Source organism: Equus przewalskii, chromosome 1, assembly GCF_037783145.1.
Source record: "Equus przewalskii isolate Varuska chromosome 1, EquPr2, whole genome shotgun sequence".
NCBI lineage: Eukaryota > Metazoa > Chordata > Mammalia > Perissodactyla > Equidae > Equus > Equus przewalskii.
The window spans coordinates 106,649,358-106,666,082 of record NC_091831.1 but is presented as its reverse complement, the minus strand read 5'-3'; the positions used below and the strand labels follow the sequence as shown (position 1 = coordinate 106,666,082).

Here is a 16,725-nt window from a genome sequence, read left to right as displayed (position 1 = left end):
TGTCAAGAAAGAGCCCAGTCCTGCAGCAAGGGCGGTCTGTTATTCTCGTGGGCACCTCTCATCTGTGGTCACCCACCTGTACCCTTGTCTTCCACTCCGTGCCTCATAGTGTGACAGTGAGGCTCCAGTGCGCTTTTCTTAGATGATGTGAATGGTGAAAAAGATCGTGATACCACATCCTCCTGTTCCTTCAGAAATTGGTCTAAGGACATAATGACAAAATCGAGAACTCCGAAGTTGCTTTCTAACATGTTTATCTGTTTATGGGTGTTTTTTTTTTATCCTGGATTTGCTCCACAAGGGGTTTAAGGTAGAGTTTTCAAATAAGCCTGTGTCAGACTAAGACCCTTGAGAGAGGAGTCAACTGCTGGCCTTTGGGCTCCAGACATTGATTGCGCTCCCCTTGTATTTGGAGCCTCGGGAAGTGACACTGGAAGGCAGTGGGTCTTTGACGAATTTTCACACTAATTGAGAAAAGAGGAAAAGAAGACATAAGTACAAATTGCAACACAAATAACATATGCTCACCCAGAGATTATGTGTGTGAGTTAACAGCTGTGCCAGAAAAAAACCACAGGCATGCTTAGGAGGGGCGGAGTGATTGGGGTAAGGTGGCTAGCCAGGTAGATTTCACTGAAGAACGCTTCATGGAGGAGATGAATCTTGATATTGGGCTTTACGAGACAATTCAAGTGGGGAGCCATACTGGGAAAGGTGCTTACAGGTGTTTATCTAAGCATCTTTACAGGGGTAGTATCTCACTGAGCTCTCCACCTGGAGCTGGACGCAGCCGGTTACCAAGATGCCCTGTGGGTGTTCTGCTGCGCTTGCTGTTGGGTGGACCCCAGCCTTGCACGCGGCTCCCCTAAGGGTTACTGACTACCCTCTCTACCACAGAGAGGCCCCAGGAAAGAGGCGCACGGGAGGGGCTCGGGGTGAAGTCCACACACTGCATACCAGCATCAGGAGCAACTGCTCCAGGCCCTTCCCCAAGGCTATCCCAGTCCTGGGACATGCTAGAACATTCTGTTTGAAGATAGTGAGGACACCTGCACTTTCCCCGTTTCCACCCACTCTCCTTTCATCCATTCTCTCACCCATCAGCCACTCAGTAAATATTTATTGGGCCCCTGCCCTGTGCCAAACGCCTTTCTAGGTGCTGGGAATTTAGCAGCGAATACTGTAGACCGAATCCTGCTCAGGTGGAGGTTCCATCTCCCGTGCCGGAAGAGAGGAATTTGCTGTGTCTCCTCCGTCTCCCCTCAGACCTCCTAAAGACTGAGAAGATTGTTCACTTTATCAAGCGGGACAGACTTACGGCTTCCCTTGGCCTTGAGGAGAAATCCCTGCGGGAGAAGGGGGTGGCCCTTAAGTCCGTGTGTTGGGGAGGCCTCTGCAGTCCAGGCTGGTGGGAAGGCTCCTGTGCTTTCAGTGCAATGGGTAATTAAGTGGGTAATTAAAAGCCATGGCGCAGGGAAGCGAGGATGTCTGAGGCCCTCCCCATAAGGGGAGGCACAGGGAAGAGAGGATGTCTGGGATGAGGTGGGGTAAGAATCCAAGCAAATGAGAATTGACTCCAAAATAGCAAAACAGGCGGGAGCTGGGGAAGGGGTGGGGGGTGAAGTTTGGCTGGGTGATGAGCTTTGGGCGTGGCCAGCCTCATACTAGAACATGATCTCTGTGGCGTTCCAGCTCCCTCCCCGCCCCGGACCAGAGATGCAGTCTAGCGTGCCCCCTGGACGAACAGGGCTTTGAAAGGGGTTCACAGTGGAACTCACAATGAAAACTTTGGAAGTATCAACAGCGTAAACCTTCAGGGAGGGAAGCAAAATAAACAGGGCCTAACACTGGGAAGGTCTGGAGGCCCTTTAAAGGCGATGAAGGGGTCTTTGTGCACCTCAGCAAAGACCCATTGTGGGCATCAGAGAATGGGGACTTTTGTCTTTCCCTCGCGTCCCTGTGAAATGCTGGTGGCCAGCAAATCACCTCCTTTTTGCTTCTGAATGCATTCCCCACCCCCTCCAACAACCAAAACCTTGTAGAAGGTTTTTATTTCTTCCAAAGACCCAGAAACTTTCATAATGCCCCACCGGGCCCCTCCTGGCACGGGGAGGTTTTCCGGAGCCATTTCCCAGACTGGGAAGGACGGGGTCGGGGGTGAGGCAGGCGCTGGCTTTGGCACGTGTGGTCATGGGTGGAGAGGACACCTGTGGACATGCCCCCGCCCCGGCCTGAGGGTGATAGATGGCTCATGCTGGGCCCTTCCCTGGTGCATCTAGAGGGAAGGACCTAGAAGGTGAGGTTTGCTGGCATGCACTGAGCTCCCTGCATTTCTCTCCATCGCTTTTCAAACAACACACAGGCCCCAGAGTTAGAATTGGGGGATTGTAGGGGACCTGAGGGAAGACAGCCGTGGCTACCACTTAGGGCAAGAGCCAGAGAAGCCAAGAAAGAGATCCACTGACAGGGCCCCATGGTCCAGAGCAAATGGAAATCCATCCTGCTCCCACCACTGCATGTCAGGAATCCTCTTCCTGCCTTTGCTGCTTAATTCCCATGGGATCACCACTGCTTCCCAGCAGTTTCCTTATGGCCCAACGCCCCATCTTGTGTTGCTTTGTCCTTCACAAGGGGAATTGAAAGAGCTGGCCAGTCTCAGCATCACGACTCTGATGCAGGGGAATACACTGCATAAGGCCGTTCTCCGCCTCTCCTGCCTGTCACAGCCTCTCTTCTAGTATCCCACGGTACCCACCTCTTCCCCCATCTTGGTCCCCACCCTGGCTGTTTCCTTCTTCTCAGCCCGTCCCTGCCTAGAGTCATCAGACCCTCTGACACTGGAGCCTGGAGCCCACCTCTCCTCTAGGGAAGCTTCTCCTGACCCTGCCAGGCTGCCGTGCCCTGACAGAGGGTCCTAGGGGACTGGATTTGATGGAAAAAGCATCTCTATGGAAAGGAAATGCTTGTTTCTTTAAGGTGTGTGCCATCCGGAGTGTGGAGACAAAGGCTGTGACGGCCCCAACGCAGACCAGTGCTTGAACTGTGTCCACTTCAGCCTGGGGAACGTCAAGACCAGCAGGTAACGGGCTGTGGCTTCCATCTGCATGTCCTGGAGCCCCTCAGGGTACCACTAAGGTGGCCAGTTTCAAGCTGTGCTCTTAGACCCCCCCACGGCCTGGTGCCCTACTTAGAATTTAATGTAACATTCCAAAGGAGATCCTGTACAGCTTCACTGCTCTGGAATTCTGTGTGTTTTCCTAGTTTTTGTTTTCATCACACAGTCATATGTGTCCATGACAGAGAAATCAGAAGCCGTGGCATTGTGGTGTCTGTGCTTACAAACCCTTTTCTATCTGTTTTGTTAAACAAAAATGGGTCATATTGAGCATGCCAAGACTGACCACTTGGGAACTGTAGACAAATGTCATTTTAGGGGCCAGTAGTGTTCCAAAAGTCAGCCCTGTCAGCCGTGCATGGGGAGCACACACCCACCAGGGCCCACACAGGGGTGTGGCCGTGCGTGGGGAGCAGGGGTGCAGGCGTGACTTTCCTGGTATCCTGGAGGTCCCAGCCACAGGCGTACTCACCCTGCACTACACAAAGGCAGTTGTCCTGCTGACTGTACTCACTGCCCAGGAGACTCGCTCCCGAAGGGCAGCAGCGGTGGGGTTTTGTGGGAGCTGAAAGTTCCAGAAGTCAAATACCTTCATCATCATGGTGCCCATGGAAGCCAAACACAGCCTCAGAGTGCCTCCCCTGGGGCCCCTTTGAAAGGAAGAGATTCCCCTTCTTACGCAATCCTCAACCCTCTCCCTGTATTAGGAACTTCTCACTGTGCTCACCAAGACAGTGGGCACTAGGTTTAACCTTCATCTTGGGGCCTTTGTGGGAGGGCAGCTAAGGTTTCCTTCCCAACCAGCCCCCTGCCTCAGCCTGACCCAGCAGTGCTGTGGGGGGCGAGGCGGGGCCAGGGCTGAGTTGGAAAGGCCCTCTCCTGCTCTGGCTCCCACAGGAAGTGTGTGAGTGCATGCCCACTGGGCTACTTCGGGGACACAGCAGCAAGACGCTGTCGTAGGTGCCACAAGGGATGTGAGACCTGCTCCGGCAGGAGCCCAACCCAGTGCCTGTCTTGCCGCCGTGGGTTCTATCACCATCAGGAGATCAACAGCTGTGTGACCCTCTGTCCTGCGGGATTTTACGCTGATGAAAGTAAGTACATGTCCACGGGCATGGAAATGATGAGTCAGGCCCCCTTTCTAGGCTGGGGTCCCTCTCTTGGGAGAATTTTCGAAGCCGTTGCTTCCTATGTACTGTATCCTTCTGAGAAAGGACCCTCAACAGGGGAGGGAGGGAGAGATGGTGAGATTAAAGCGCTCGGACCCTGTGGTTAGTATCCATTCACATACAACCAGCCAGAACAGTCAAAGTGATGCTGGAATCCTCCAGAGTGACTGGAAGAATTTCATGTGTCTGCAAGTCAATGTGCATTATCAAGGATGGGCAGAGAGGTGGCTTGGGCCAGCTGCTCTCGGGCTCAGTATGATTTCAGATATCAAAAGAGGAAGGCGAGGATGACCTGCTGTCTGTCCTGCAATTTCTCCTCCAGGAGAGACTGCACCATAGGCTTCTCTGTCGCACTGGGCATGTGCACTGGGTCAGGGGTCAGGGGATCCGCCACCAGCTTATGGACTTGTTGGTCAAAACTGGGTGAAAACTCCTCCTAGGGAGATCTGCTGAGCTGAAACTAGGACTTAAGCGTGGGCAGAAGGTTCGCAGTCCTCCATAAATGAAGAGGAGCCTGCTGGCCAGTGTTAATCGGGCTCAGAAGAGACAGGTTAGTCTTTGTGGCACACTTTACAGATAGTCACCACACCCTGAGAGGCGGGTGAAGCTTTCCTTGTCCTACAGATGGGGAAACAAAGCTGAGAGAGGGCAGAAGGTACCCAGCTAGTAATGGCACAGGTGGGACTTGAGATCAGAGCGGCAAAGCCAGGCATCCCAACAAATCCCAGGAAAGTGGCTGGCTGGGCAGGGGCCCTGGGGCCCAGGATCCCATGCCAGTATCTCACCAATTCACCTCACCTCAGAAGAGGCAAAAAAGGGTTTGGGTTAAATCAATGGAGGATAGTTCTCAAAGAAGTTGAAAGAAGCCACTGTTTTGATATTGACAGTCGTGCAGGTGGCAGGGCTTCCCGCAGAGCTGCTCTCCGGGCCTCGCTGTGAAGGAGGGATCATTGATCCGGGCTGTCACTCCTGTGGAGAAGGAGCCAGGAAAGCTTTAAAGACATATAAAGCCATCAAATAACCAGAATCTCTCTCTTTTTTTTTTTTTTTAAGATTTTATTTTTCCTTTTTCTCCCAAAGCCCCCCAGTACATAGCTGTGTATTTTTAGTTGTGGGTCCTTCTAGTTGTGGCATGTGGGATGCCGCCTCAGCATGGCCTGATGAGCGGTGCCATGTCTGCCCCCAGGATTCGAACTGGCGAAACCCTGGGCCGCCAAAGTGGAGTGGGCAAACTTAACCACTCGGCCGGCCCCTCTTTTTTATTTTTTTTAATTTAATTTTTATTGAGTTGATGATAGGTTACAATTTTGTGAAATTTCAGTTGTACATTATTGTTTGTCAGTCATGTTGTAGGTGCACCCCTTCACCCTTTGTGTCCATCCCCCAGCCCCCCTTTCCCCTGGTAGCCACTAATCTGTTCTCTTTGTCTACATTTTTAAGTTCCTCATATGAGTGGAGTCATACAGAGATTGTCCTTCTCTATCTGGCTTATTTCACTTAACATAATTCCCTCAAGGTCCATCCATGTTGTTGCAAATGGGACGATTTTATTCCTTTTTACAGCTGAGTAGTATTCCATTGTATATATATACCATATCTTCTTTATCCAATCCTCTGTTGGTGATAACCAGACTCTCTTTAGAGGAGAGACAAACAGTCATGCAAGACACATTTCACAGCCTTTGCCAACGCCTGCCTGGGCTGCCACCCAGACCTGATTTCAGGGTGGAGACTCCTCCATCCCACCCCGCTCCTGGGAGAATCAGCCACCCTCACTGGCCCAACACATCCTCGCTGAGCATCTGCTACATGTGTGTAACGCCACCTGTGGGGCCCTGGGGAGGAGGCACAGAGGTGTAGCAAGCAGCCCTTAGCTCCCAGCCCAAATGCAAGGTGGTGTTGCTGAGGTGCCAGAAGGAATGACCTAGCTGATAACTCATGCAAATGAAGGTGGGAGTTGCAGTGACCCAGAATTTCCCCAGGAGGTACCATGGGTGTCTCAGTGTATGTAACTTCCAAGTCTTCAATAAGAACCCCTATGAAGGCCCTACGGGGGGTGCTTCCTGTCGTGTTTATGAGGCTTGTGCCTGAGAACTAGCCTTGGTCCCTGTGGCAGTAAGCAGAACCACAGCGTGTCTCCCCTGGAGAGGGCCCGCCCCCAGGCCTCGCATTGTTAGAGGACTTTCCTCCAGAAGAGAGAGGCGAGGGACCTGTGACCTATGATCCGACACCTGGGCACGTGGTCTCAACGTGGCCTCTGGCTGTTTTCTGATGACATCATTCATTCAGGAGACTGACATGGGGCACCGCTCTATCAACCCTGCTTTGAAATGTCAGAGTCTTGATTGCCCAGATTTGATTCACATCCATTCTTCCCCTTTACTTTTCCTCACCTTATTTTTATCCAGGTCAGAAAAATTGCCTTAAATGCCACCCAAGCTGTAAAAAGTGCATTGATGAACCAGAGAAATGTACCGTCTGTAAAGAGGGATTCAGGTGAGACCCTCTTTTCAAACCTGAAGAATGGCAAAGTGTTGGTGCTGTTTTTAGCTTCTTTCATTGATTTACCAAGTTTTTGCAACTTTTTCTTAAAAGGTAACATTTCAGAGGCCCAAAGCCTTTCAATGTAAAGTTTCCAAGTCTTTCAAAATCAGATTTCCACTTAGTAGCTGGTGTTGAAGATAGAAAGTTAGAGGATGGTTAAAATCTCTACATCTTATGCAGCACCTGGAGAATTGGTGAAAGCAAGAGTGGGTCTGTCGTGTAAAGTAGGGCTGGCCGCTGGAAGGGTGAGGAGCTCTCCCAGGTGCATTAGCTCCCTTTTTTAGGCACCAGTAACCCCACCTACTCCAGTTTCCCTCCCAGGCTGGGCAAGGGAGGGCCAGTGGGTAGCCCATCCTCCTGCTCTTCTCTCTCTTTCCTCCCGGCTCTGGTATCTCCTTCTGGGTGGAGAAGCTTACTCCCTGGGGATGCTCTTCAGATTCCTGGTTTTCCCTCTTCCACCAGGCTCAGCATTGTCTCCTAGTCTAGTGCAGGGACTAGCCTAGGGTCTGCATTTTAAGGAAGAAAAGGAAAGGTCGGCAAGAGCAGTGTTCTCGTCCCACAGTGTGCACAGGAATCACCAGGGCTCTTGTTAGAATGCAGGTACTGGTCCAGCAGCTCTGTGACTCTGTATCTAACAGGCCCCCAGGTGGCAAGGATGCTGCTGGTCCTGGCAAGAGCAGCCTTTGCATAGTGAGACGTTAGAGGCCTGCACCCATCTCCCCCACCCCAGCTTCCCTTCCACCCTGCTGCCGGGACTGGAATTCACCAGGACGGCTGAATTCTTTTGGAGTGAAGAGTGAAGGAAGAAAACTTAATGAGCACTCTTATTCCTGATGCTCTCACCAGTACTGCTTCATTTAATCTTCACAGCGACCAATGACATAGATATTATTGTCGTCATCACTCACGTTTTACTAACAGGGGAGAGAAACAGTTTCCCCAGGAAGCACGATATTGATGCCTTATTGGAGTTGCCCTTAACCTGCCCCTCTCTTCCAGATCAGGGAGAAGAAGAATCAGGAGGAGAGAGAGCTCACCATCCAAGCACCTGGGATTCTGGGGAGGGAAATGGGACCAGGACCCCCAAAGTCACGCATTATACCTATTGTCATTTAAACCTGGTAGCTGGACAAAGCAGGATTAGAAGTGAAAGGATGAAGTGGTCGAGGAAGGAGATCCCCAAAAAGGAAAAGAGCAAGGGAGAAAGTCGAGGGCATTCAGCCGGCCACTGTGGCTGGGGGCACGGGGGAGGTGGCTGTGATGGCACCTCCCACCAAGGCTCCTTGCCCCCAGGCTGGTAACTGAAGGTGTCAGCAGGGAAGTCTCCACAGTACCAGAACCTGTTTCTCAGTGAGGATGTGCTGGAGGCGTCACAGAGAGCTTGTTTCTGCATCCTGTGGGTCCTGTGAGTCCTGTGGGTGAGAGGAAATCAGATGCTCAGGTCAGGAACGATGTCATGAGGAGAAAATGCCTCTCGAGCAGTAGCCACACAAATGGAGGCAGCGGTTCCAGCCATGACAAGGGTTTAGAGAGGCACACAAACTCTGAAAACATCGTCAGCCATAATCCACAGAAAGCTTCATTTTATTGCCTAATATCCTCTTAAGCTGTGGCTTCAAATCATCTCTGTCACGTTAAAGCGGTGAGAGCAGCCGAGCCGCTGTCTCCTGGCCATCCGTCTCTTTAGGGGGATAAATGCAGGGAGGGTTCGCCGGGGACCGTCAGTTCTTAGACTTGATGTAACTGCCGGTCGCAGCACCCTGGTGCCATGATGAGGAGAAGCCCAGGTGGGTATCCACCGTCAGTGCGGAGAGACTTTTGGACCCACCGATGTCTCACCCCTAAATGCAGGATTCTCTGGATCTCACAAACACCCCAGAGCACTCGTTCAATATGTCTGGTGGCAGACCCATTTACAACGTGTGCATCAAACACAGCGTAACCTTGGGAACTGAAGAAATGATGGTAGCTGGCATTTATTCACACTGCTGTATGCCAGACACCATTCTAATGTTTTACAAGTATTTGCTCATTTGGTCCTCAAAGCAGCCTTGTGACTCAGGAGCCATGATTGTCCCAGTAAACAGGAGAGGAGACAAAGGTGCAGAGAGGTTAGCTGGCTTGCCTAGGGTCAGGCTTGCACAGCTAGGAAGTGGCAGAGGCAGGATCCCAGAGAGGGTGGTCCAGCTCCAGAGTCCACTCCAGAATCCATGCACTCAGCCGCCTCACTGAGCAAGCTGAGGGCAGTCCTCAATGAGATGAGAGGGGAAGGCGGGAGCCACATCAGGCAGGGCCCGCTGGGTCCCAGGAGTAGCTTATATTTTTTAAGTTCATCTTGAAGTATGGAAGGTTTCAAGCAAGGGAGAGGCTGGAGCAGATCCTGGAATTTCAGGACCAGTCTTGCTTCCGCCTCTGCCCTCAGACCTCACAAATGCCGGTGTGCCACCAGAGGTAACCTACACACGCTCAAGTTCTCCTCTTGGGGTTTGGGTTCAATTTTGATTACCATCAGAGAAGAGGAGCCATCACAGACCAGGAGAGAGCATGAGGACTTGGCCTCTCACACCAGGACCCAGGCCACAGGGCTTTGGGGAGGGAGCCCAGGGCCACCGGCTGCCAGAAGATGGAGGCTCTGCTTCCAGGCCCTGGGTATCCTTTCCAACCAGGCCTCCAGCTGGCTTCAGGACAGCTTTTCCTGCTTTCATTAGCTCAGAACCTTAAGTGACACAGAGAGCTGTGTTTTGGCAACTTACATTTCCTCTCATGAAAGGCATTTGAGGGCAAATCATAATTTCATTAAAATTTTGGAAGAGACATGAAAACCTGCCTTATTTTCCTTTCCAACAGCCTTGCACGGGGCAGCTGCATTCCAGACTGTGAACCGGGCACCTACTTTGACTCCGAGCTGGTCAGATGTGGGGAATGCCATCACACCTGCCAAACCTGTGTGGGTGAGTTCTCCGCCTGCAGAGGCATCCGTTTCATTATGCCAGATGTCGGAACCTAGTTACTCAGGTGGGTAGGCGAACTCTCTTGAAACCCCGAAAGCCCTAGGACTTCATGGACTTCCGTGGAATTGCAGCATTAAATCACAGAGGCCCTACAGGGGCTGCGGGGCGGGGCAATGGGCAATTAGTGTTTAATAAGTACAGAGTTTCAGTTTGGGAAGATGAAAAAGTTCTGGGGATGGGTAGATAGTGGTGATGGTTGCACAACAATGTGAAGTACTTAATGCCACTGAACTATATTCTTAAATGGTTAATATGGTAAATTTTATGTACCTTTTACCACCATTTTTAAAATTAAAGAAAAGCCACACGGGCCCACTCTGAATGAGCAGCCTGGATTTCCTGGCGTTAGAAGCCTGGCCCGGCAGTGGCTACTCTCAGGCTGAGCGCAGGTGCTCGCTGCTCGCTGCTCGCTGCTCGCTGCTCGCTGCTCGTGAGCTGGCTTGCCTGGAAGCCCAACCCTGCTGCAGAGGCGCTGCCTAAGATGCAATGCTATAAAGATTCGGAGAGGTGGGGCCGATTCCGGGGCAAAGGGAAGGAGGAGGCCTTTTAAACATAGCCTTAGTCCTTTTGTACCTCTCCTCGCTTCTGTTGAACATTTTATTCAAAGAGGAAAAACTTCTATAGACGATTTTATGTGTATGGTAATTCCCCACAAAGATTATAACACAGATGTCTTCCAGGTACCGTTTTATGCAGAAGAGCAGAGAATGCATTTGTTTTATTGGGTTTCCCGTTGCAGTTATTTGCACTAGAATGTTGAAGCACATGATGAGTTTGTGGGCTCAGACACACTTCGGGCTAAATCTTCTCTTGGCCCTCCTTCCTGACCCGGCGCTCTGGTCCTTGTTCTATGAAACTCACCTGAGATTGAGTTTTTGCTGCACTGATCATTTAAGAGTTAGTCTCTCCTCGGTCACAGTTACCGTTATATGGCACAGCCCTCCCAGTGTGTCCTCATGGACCCCATGTGAGTATCAGCCATGCTTTCCAGGAGTGGACATGCCAGAGAAAGCAGGGCTCTGGCCAGGGCCTGTTCTCAAAGGCTGGGGGAGCTGGGCCTTCCTGGGACACCCTCCTGGCACCACCCCCAAAAGAGCAGGGGCTCAGCGACTGGAAGCATTCTCAGCCGCTGGTAGCTCAGCAGCTTTTCCCAGCAGTTTGCTCTGTTGCCTTTTTGTCTATCATTTTTATTCTTGGTTTCTTTGACTTGTTTAGCCCAGGTTGATTAAGGAGCATGACTGATGTCACTTAGTTAAATTTCATAGTCACTTGAATCCCTAGAGGTGTGTGGCTTTATAACGCTTTTGATTTCAATAATTCAATTTACTTCTCTTTTCTACATGTCCCCAGACTGCCTGTTGGCAAACAGCTTTATAGATTCGCTTGTAGGTTCTCTCATCCCAACCCAGTGACTTCTCCGTCACTTCAGGGAATTAATTCAGCGCCGGGCAGGTCTAAGGCTGTCTGGGGGCCTCCCCTCCTCCCCATGCCCACCTGCCTGGGTTGTTTCTAAGCTCCTGGGGTGCATGCATCCACCACTGGCTGCTGCTGGGGAGAAGGACCTCACTGCCCTGCTCTGAGTCACCGAGACTTCTTGCTCCGTGTCAGGTGTGAGTCTGTGTTGGAAGCAGCTGTACTTGGCTGCCAACTTCCCATCCCCCTGGAGGCCCAGGCCCGCCTGGCCTTCCCCTCCCTGCTTCCACTCAGAAACCACTGCTGCCAACTCTGCACTGGTGCGGGAGCCTGGGCCTGTTCCTGGGGAGTGTCGGGGTCAGGCCCGCATGCAGGGCTGGGCATGGTGGCATACATCCCCATGCCTGGCAGCAGTGCCCCAGGGCGTGTGGCGGTGACTCAATGGGGACAAGCCTCGTGCCCATACCCAATCCAGGTACCCAGCACGTCCTGGCACAGAGGATGTGATTCCTTGGGGTTGCTGGTCTACTGTGGGTTGGTACAGGGGACCCGTGGGATTAGACATTGAAGAAGAAAGGAAAGCATTTTATATCTTAGTACCCTTAATGGCACATTTTTCCTGGTTTTTGAACAAGGGCACCTCATTTGCACTTTGCATTGGGCCCCACAAATGATGTTGTGGGTCCTGTCAAAGCACAACCCATTTCGGTATTATTATTATGATCTCTGGGAGCTTTTCAAGTGTCTGAAGCCTGTAAAGGCTTGTGACTCAACGAAATCCCTGAGAGACTTTGAGTTATAAAGTTCATAATTTTGAGTAATTGTGAAAATAGTTTGTCCTGAAAATTTGTGTTTAATCAGGCTTTTTTTTCTTGTGGTAAAATACCCATAACATAAAATTTACCATCTTAACCATTTTTAAGTGTACACTTCAGTGGCATTAAGTACACTCACATTGTTGTGCGGCCATCCCCACCATCCATCTCCAGAACTTTTTCATCTTGCCCAGTTGAACGTATTTCATCAGCTTCAAAGTTTAGTGCATTAAGCATTAAACCAAGTACAAATGAGAAGGAGTATTCTTTCCCACCACAGAAGCTCCTCAGGCATTAAGGATCCTAGTGGCTGAGGCAGGACAACGTGGGTAACCGGGTTCAATAGGGGAGGCCCAACGACTGGGACAGCTGTGGGAACCACACAGCTCCTGAGACCCAGGGCTTCTGAAGCCAGACGCTCCTTGGAGATGTGATGGAGGGGTGGCCAAAGCACAAGAGCAGTCTTCCATCTAGAATGACATAAACCAAACAGAATCCCTATACATTTGTGGGGCATCTGCAGCAAGAGAGGGAGGACACCCCACATGGAGGCTCTGAGAGAGTGGGCAGCTGTCCATTACGGCCCTGTCACCCCAAAGGGCTCTTGCTTCTGCCTCACACACACAATCCCTTCCAGGCTTAAAGCTGTGGTTCTGAGAGATAAAACCAGCCACCAGAAGCACTGGGGCTTGTGCTGGCAGAACCACCCTGCAGGCCCCAGTCTGCAAAGGAGTCTTCCTTTGACACAGCCAAGAGGCCTGTCTTAGTCCAGAAGTTACTCCAGGAAGACAGCCAGATATGTCGCCTTAACTGTCAGGCTTCCATCTAAGACCACAATCAGATTAAAGTGGGGAAGAAGTTTAACTAGGGCTGTGCTCACCAGAGAGCACCTGAGACGATTCTGCCCTGTTTTCAACACTCTAAGCCATCAGCCAGTGGCCACCTCACTGCCTCTCTGTGACGTCCCATCAGGTGCTCCTCGGGGACATTTGGCACAGAGTGGACGCCCAGCACTTACTTCTTATTGGAATGAATGAATGAACAGATGGACAGACGAACGGAGGGATGGCATGGTTTCTTCATTAGACCAGTGTCTGCCCCAGGTTGATGAGTCCTCTTGGCTTAGCTGCAGGGTTTCCATCATGACTCTCGATCCTTCGTTCAGAGCTTTTGTCTCTCCTGGTCCCCACTCCCTGCCACATAAGCCCTTAGTCGTTTTTGTCATTTTTCCTGTTGTTGAATCTGCTCTGGTCATCTACACTGAATACTGTCAACATCCCCCAAAATCTCTTCCTTCCCTTTTCCCACATCACCTTACGGTGTTCTGTCCAATAGAAGTACGATGCAAGCCACAAATGTGGGCCCCGATACAACTTTAAATTTCCTAGAGAAACAGGTGAAAATAACTATAACGTATCCTGTTAAGCCCATGTGTCTAAATACTATTGCTTCAGCGTGTAGTCAATATCAAAACAATGACTATTTTATATATTTTTTTTTAAGCTAAGGCTTTGAAATCCGGTGTGTGTGTATTTTATGCTTACAGCACATCTCAGTTTGGTCCAGCCACATTTCAGGTGCCCAAAGCCACAGGTGGCCGGCTGTAGCAGAAGGAGGTTTTAGGCTCATTGGGAAAGGAAGCATTTGGAATCAGGACCAACAAAGGTGGCACAGGCAATAGGGAGGTGTGGTGAGCCTGGCTCAGGCCTCCATGTCCCCATCTGTGAAATGGGGATGTGATGGCCGCCTCCCAGGCAGGACAAGGAGGGCCCAGTGCAGATGTATGTGGGCACCTGGGAAATCCAGCTGTGGTGGTGACCTTGGGGCATCTGAACAGGACCCAGATCTCACAGGGCACTGCAGCAGGCCTGGGACACACGGTGGGCAGGCGGTCCCTGACATCTGCTTCTTTTCCCGCACCCCTCAGGGCCCAGCAGAGAAGAATGTGTTCACTGTGCAGCAAACTTCCACTTCCAAGACTGGAGATGCGTGCCAGCCTGTGGCGAGGGCTTCTACCCGGAGGAGATGCCGGGCTTGCCCCACAAGGTGTGCCGAAGGTACGCGCCCCTTCCAGGCAGACTTCCTGGCTCAAACCAAGACTGTTGGGAAGAGCGGTCAGCTGTGCCAGTGAAGGAGCAGGAGCGGCAGGAGGGCCAAGTCTGGCGGCCCCTTCCCGGGAACTGGGGGCAGGTGCGCAGCATGCACCACTGCAGCAGTGCGGTAGCCAGACAGGAGCTCACTACAGAGGAGGGGACCCCTGCAGTTAGTGATTGCCAAGGTCACGAGTTAGTTGGCTGCTTTCATTCCTTTGTTCCTTTGATGAGTATTTATTGAGCACCTACTATGTGCCAGGCACTGTGTAGCTGGGAGAGGGCAGGAAGCAGAAAAACAAGGTGCTCACACCCGGTAGCAGACTCCACAGGAGCTCCCAGCGTGCCACAGCTCAGAATGCACTCACACTGTTGGTAATTAAGGAAACCATGTGTTAGATTTTTTTTTAGTTACATAATCTAGAGAAAACAAAAGATTCTGACAATTTCCTCATTCTAAAGCCATTTCCTATCCGGTCAATGAGCATATACTGTATCCCCTCTCATTCTCCTTTTGCACTCCCTCCTGTGTGTCACACAGTGCACCATCCTGGTTAGGTGGCTCCCGACCCTGTAGTGTTCCCTTTTGTCCCTGGACATGGGAAGTGAAAGAAGAAGCTGTTTGCTTGGGTGTCTTCTTGTCTTGCTGATTATCACCCTACATCAGGACTTCATAACCTGGATCCCAGGAACAGGGCAGGCAGCTGCCTCGTTCAGGGTGAGAGCAACAATGAGGAGTTTGAAGGTGACCTTGATAATAGTGATGTTGGGGGTGGGGAAGGGACCTTCCTTCTGAAATAGACTCAAAGCAAGGGAGCCCCGGAGGCCCATGTCAGAGCAGGGGTAGGGAGACCGTGCCCCATCTTCCAGCTCACAGCTGGAGACCCACATTGGGGTTGCCTCCCCAGGCTGTGTTTGAGAACTGCTCTGGGTTGCAACCTATTCTCTTAAAACAAAGACACCAATAACCCTGCAGTGAGCCAATGAGAGGCCACCTAGTCCTTGCACTTGTGTGACCCACAAAAAGAGGGTCCAGAGAGGGTTATGTATCTGAGAGGAGTCAGCCCCTCTGTTGGGCTGGTTTGAAATAGGAACCTTGCCACCTTCACCCAGGCTTGCTGAGTCCATACAGGACCCTCGGCACGGATGTCCAAAGTAAACCTTTCATTTTAACCAGCCCGCTGGTTCAAGGGTAGTTAATTACACTAAATGCAGCAGCCCCGGGACAACGTGGAACTGAACAGTGATAATCACTTTTACTTGTCAGATGCCCAGATCCCAGAGGATGCTGGGTGTTACCACAAGTTTGGCAACCAGCCCACCATGGGGCACCCAGAAACTCTGGCGTCCCCAGCCCCAGGAGGCAGGAGGTAGGCAGCCCCCACAAGTCCCTCCTTGGGCAGCAGAGGACAGGAGCTTCTGGGGTGCTCCCTTCCATGGGTGAGGAAGCCTTCAGCCCCAGAGGGGAGTCCAGTGCTGGGGCTGACACACCAGGCCTTGGAGATGCACCCCCAGGAAGAGCCCTCTACAGGGGGCCGAGGGGGCGGCATGGCAGCACCTCAGAGAGCTTCTGTCCATAGGGTACCCTGGCTCTAAAGAACCCTCCGGCATGAATTCCTCCCCAAGGAACAATGGCCTTGGTCCCCTTAGTTCTGCAGGGCCTTTCCCCACTCAGGAAGCAGCAGCTGTTAGAGAGCTTGGCTTCCTCCAGGCCCCAGGAAGCTGAGGGGTGCCATGGCTGTCGGCTGCCGACCGGCCCGGGGCAACTCCGAGGGAGCAAGCAGCCAGTTGGGGCTCATGTGGAAAAGCCAGGCCAGGATACAGGCCTGCTTGTCGGCATCCAGAGTGCTAAGACCACCCGTGAAGCTGAGGCCAGAAGCTGAGAGCAGTCCGGGATAAGTATCTCAGAAGAGGTGCCGGACGCCTCCAAGACTTCCTAAGAGCGCCTGGAAAAGTGAGCCAGGACCTCTTGGAAGACAGAGAGCCACTCGGCCAGGTACTTGCTAATGCCTCACACCCTCAGCTCTCCCCCTCATCCACGCCCTAGGCCCCTCCAGGGCCTTGGTGCGGGCAGAGACTCACAGGCACGCCTTCTGCTGTATTCTGTGCCCAGACTGAAGCGGGACGCGACTTCTGTCGTCTGACTTTCACCTGGTACAGCCTAAAGACCAAAGGCTGGTGGAAATGGCCCCTGCGATGCAGCAAGGAAGGAGGGCTGCAGTGGGCACGCCTGCCCTTCCAGAGTTTGGCAGGGCAAACTTGCCACGGTGTTTGGGGGTGGAGTAAGTACCACAGAAAGTAGTAGAACCAGAGGTGTCTTGAAAGCCCCTACCCAAGAGGACCACCAACCGGGCACAGTAACCCTGATGGAAAGGAGCCAAGAGGGCCTCTCAGAGAAGCCATGGCCTTGAGGCCACTGGGGGTCGGCTGGGGACATCACCCATTCCTGGGAGCAGCACGATGCTGGATTCTTCCCCTGAACCTGGGATCTGAGCAACACCTTGACCTGGGCCTTGAGAAACCCTGGGCAGAGAGTACACTGAGCCGGCCCAGACTTCTGCCTGCAGA

General features: G+C 52.0%; 1 protein-coding gene across 1 annotated transcript in view; it reads left to right on the top strand.

Moving 5' to 3' along the window:
- PCSK6 (proprotein convertase subtilisin/kexin type 6) overlaps positions 1-16,725 on the top strand; it is a 181,024-nt gene that overhangs the window by 159,903 nt on the left and 4,396 nt on the right. The window contains 5 exon segments of the mRNA XM_070620507.1: positions 2,977-3,079; positions 4,013-4,209; positions 6,693-6,780; positions 9,676-9,779; positions 13,995-14,124. Of these exon segments, the coding sequence (XP_070476608.1) occupies positions 2,977-3,079; positions 4,013-4,209; positions 6,693-6,780; positions 9,676-9,779; positions 13,995-14,124 (622 nt within the window).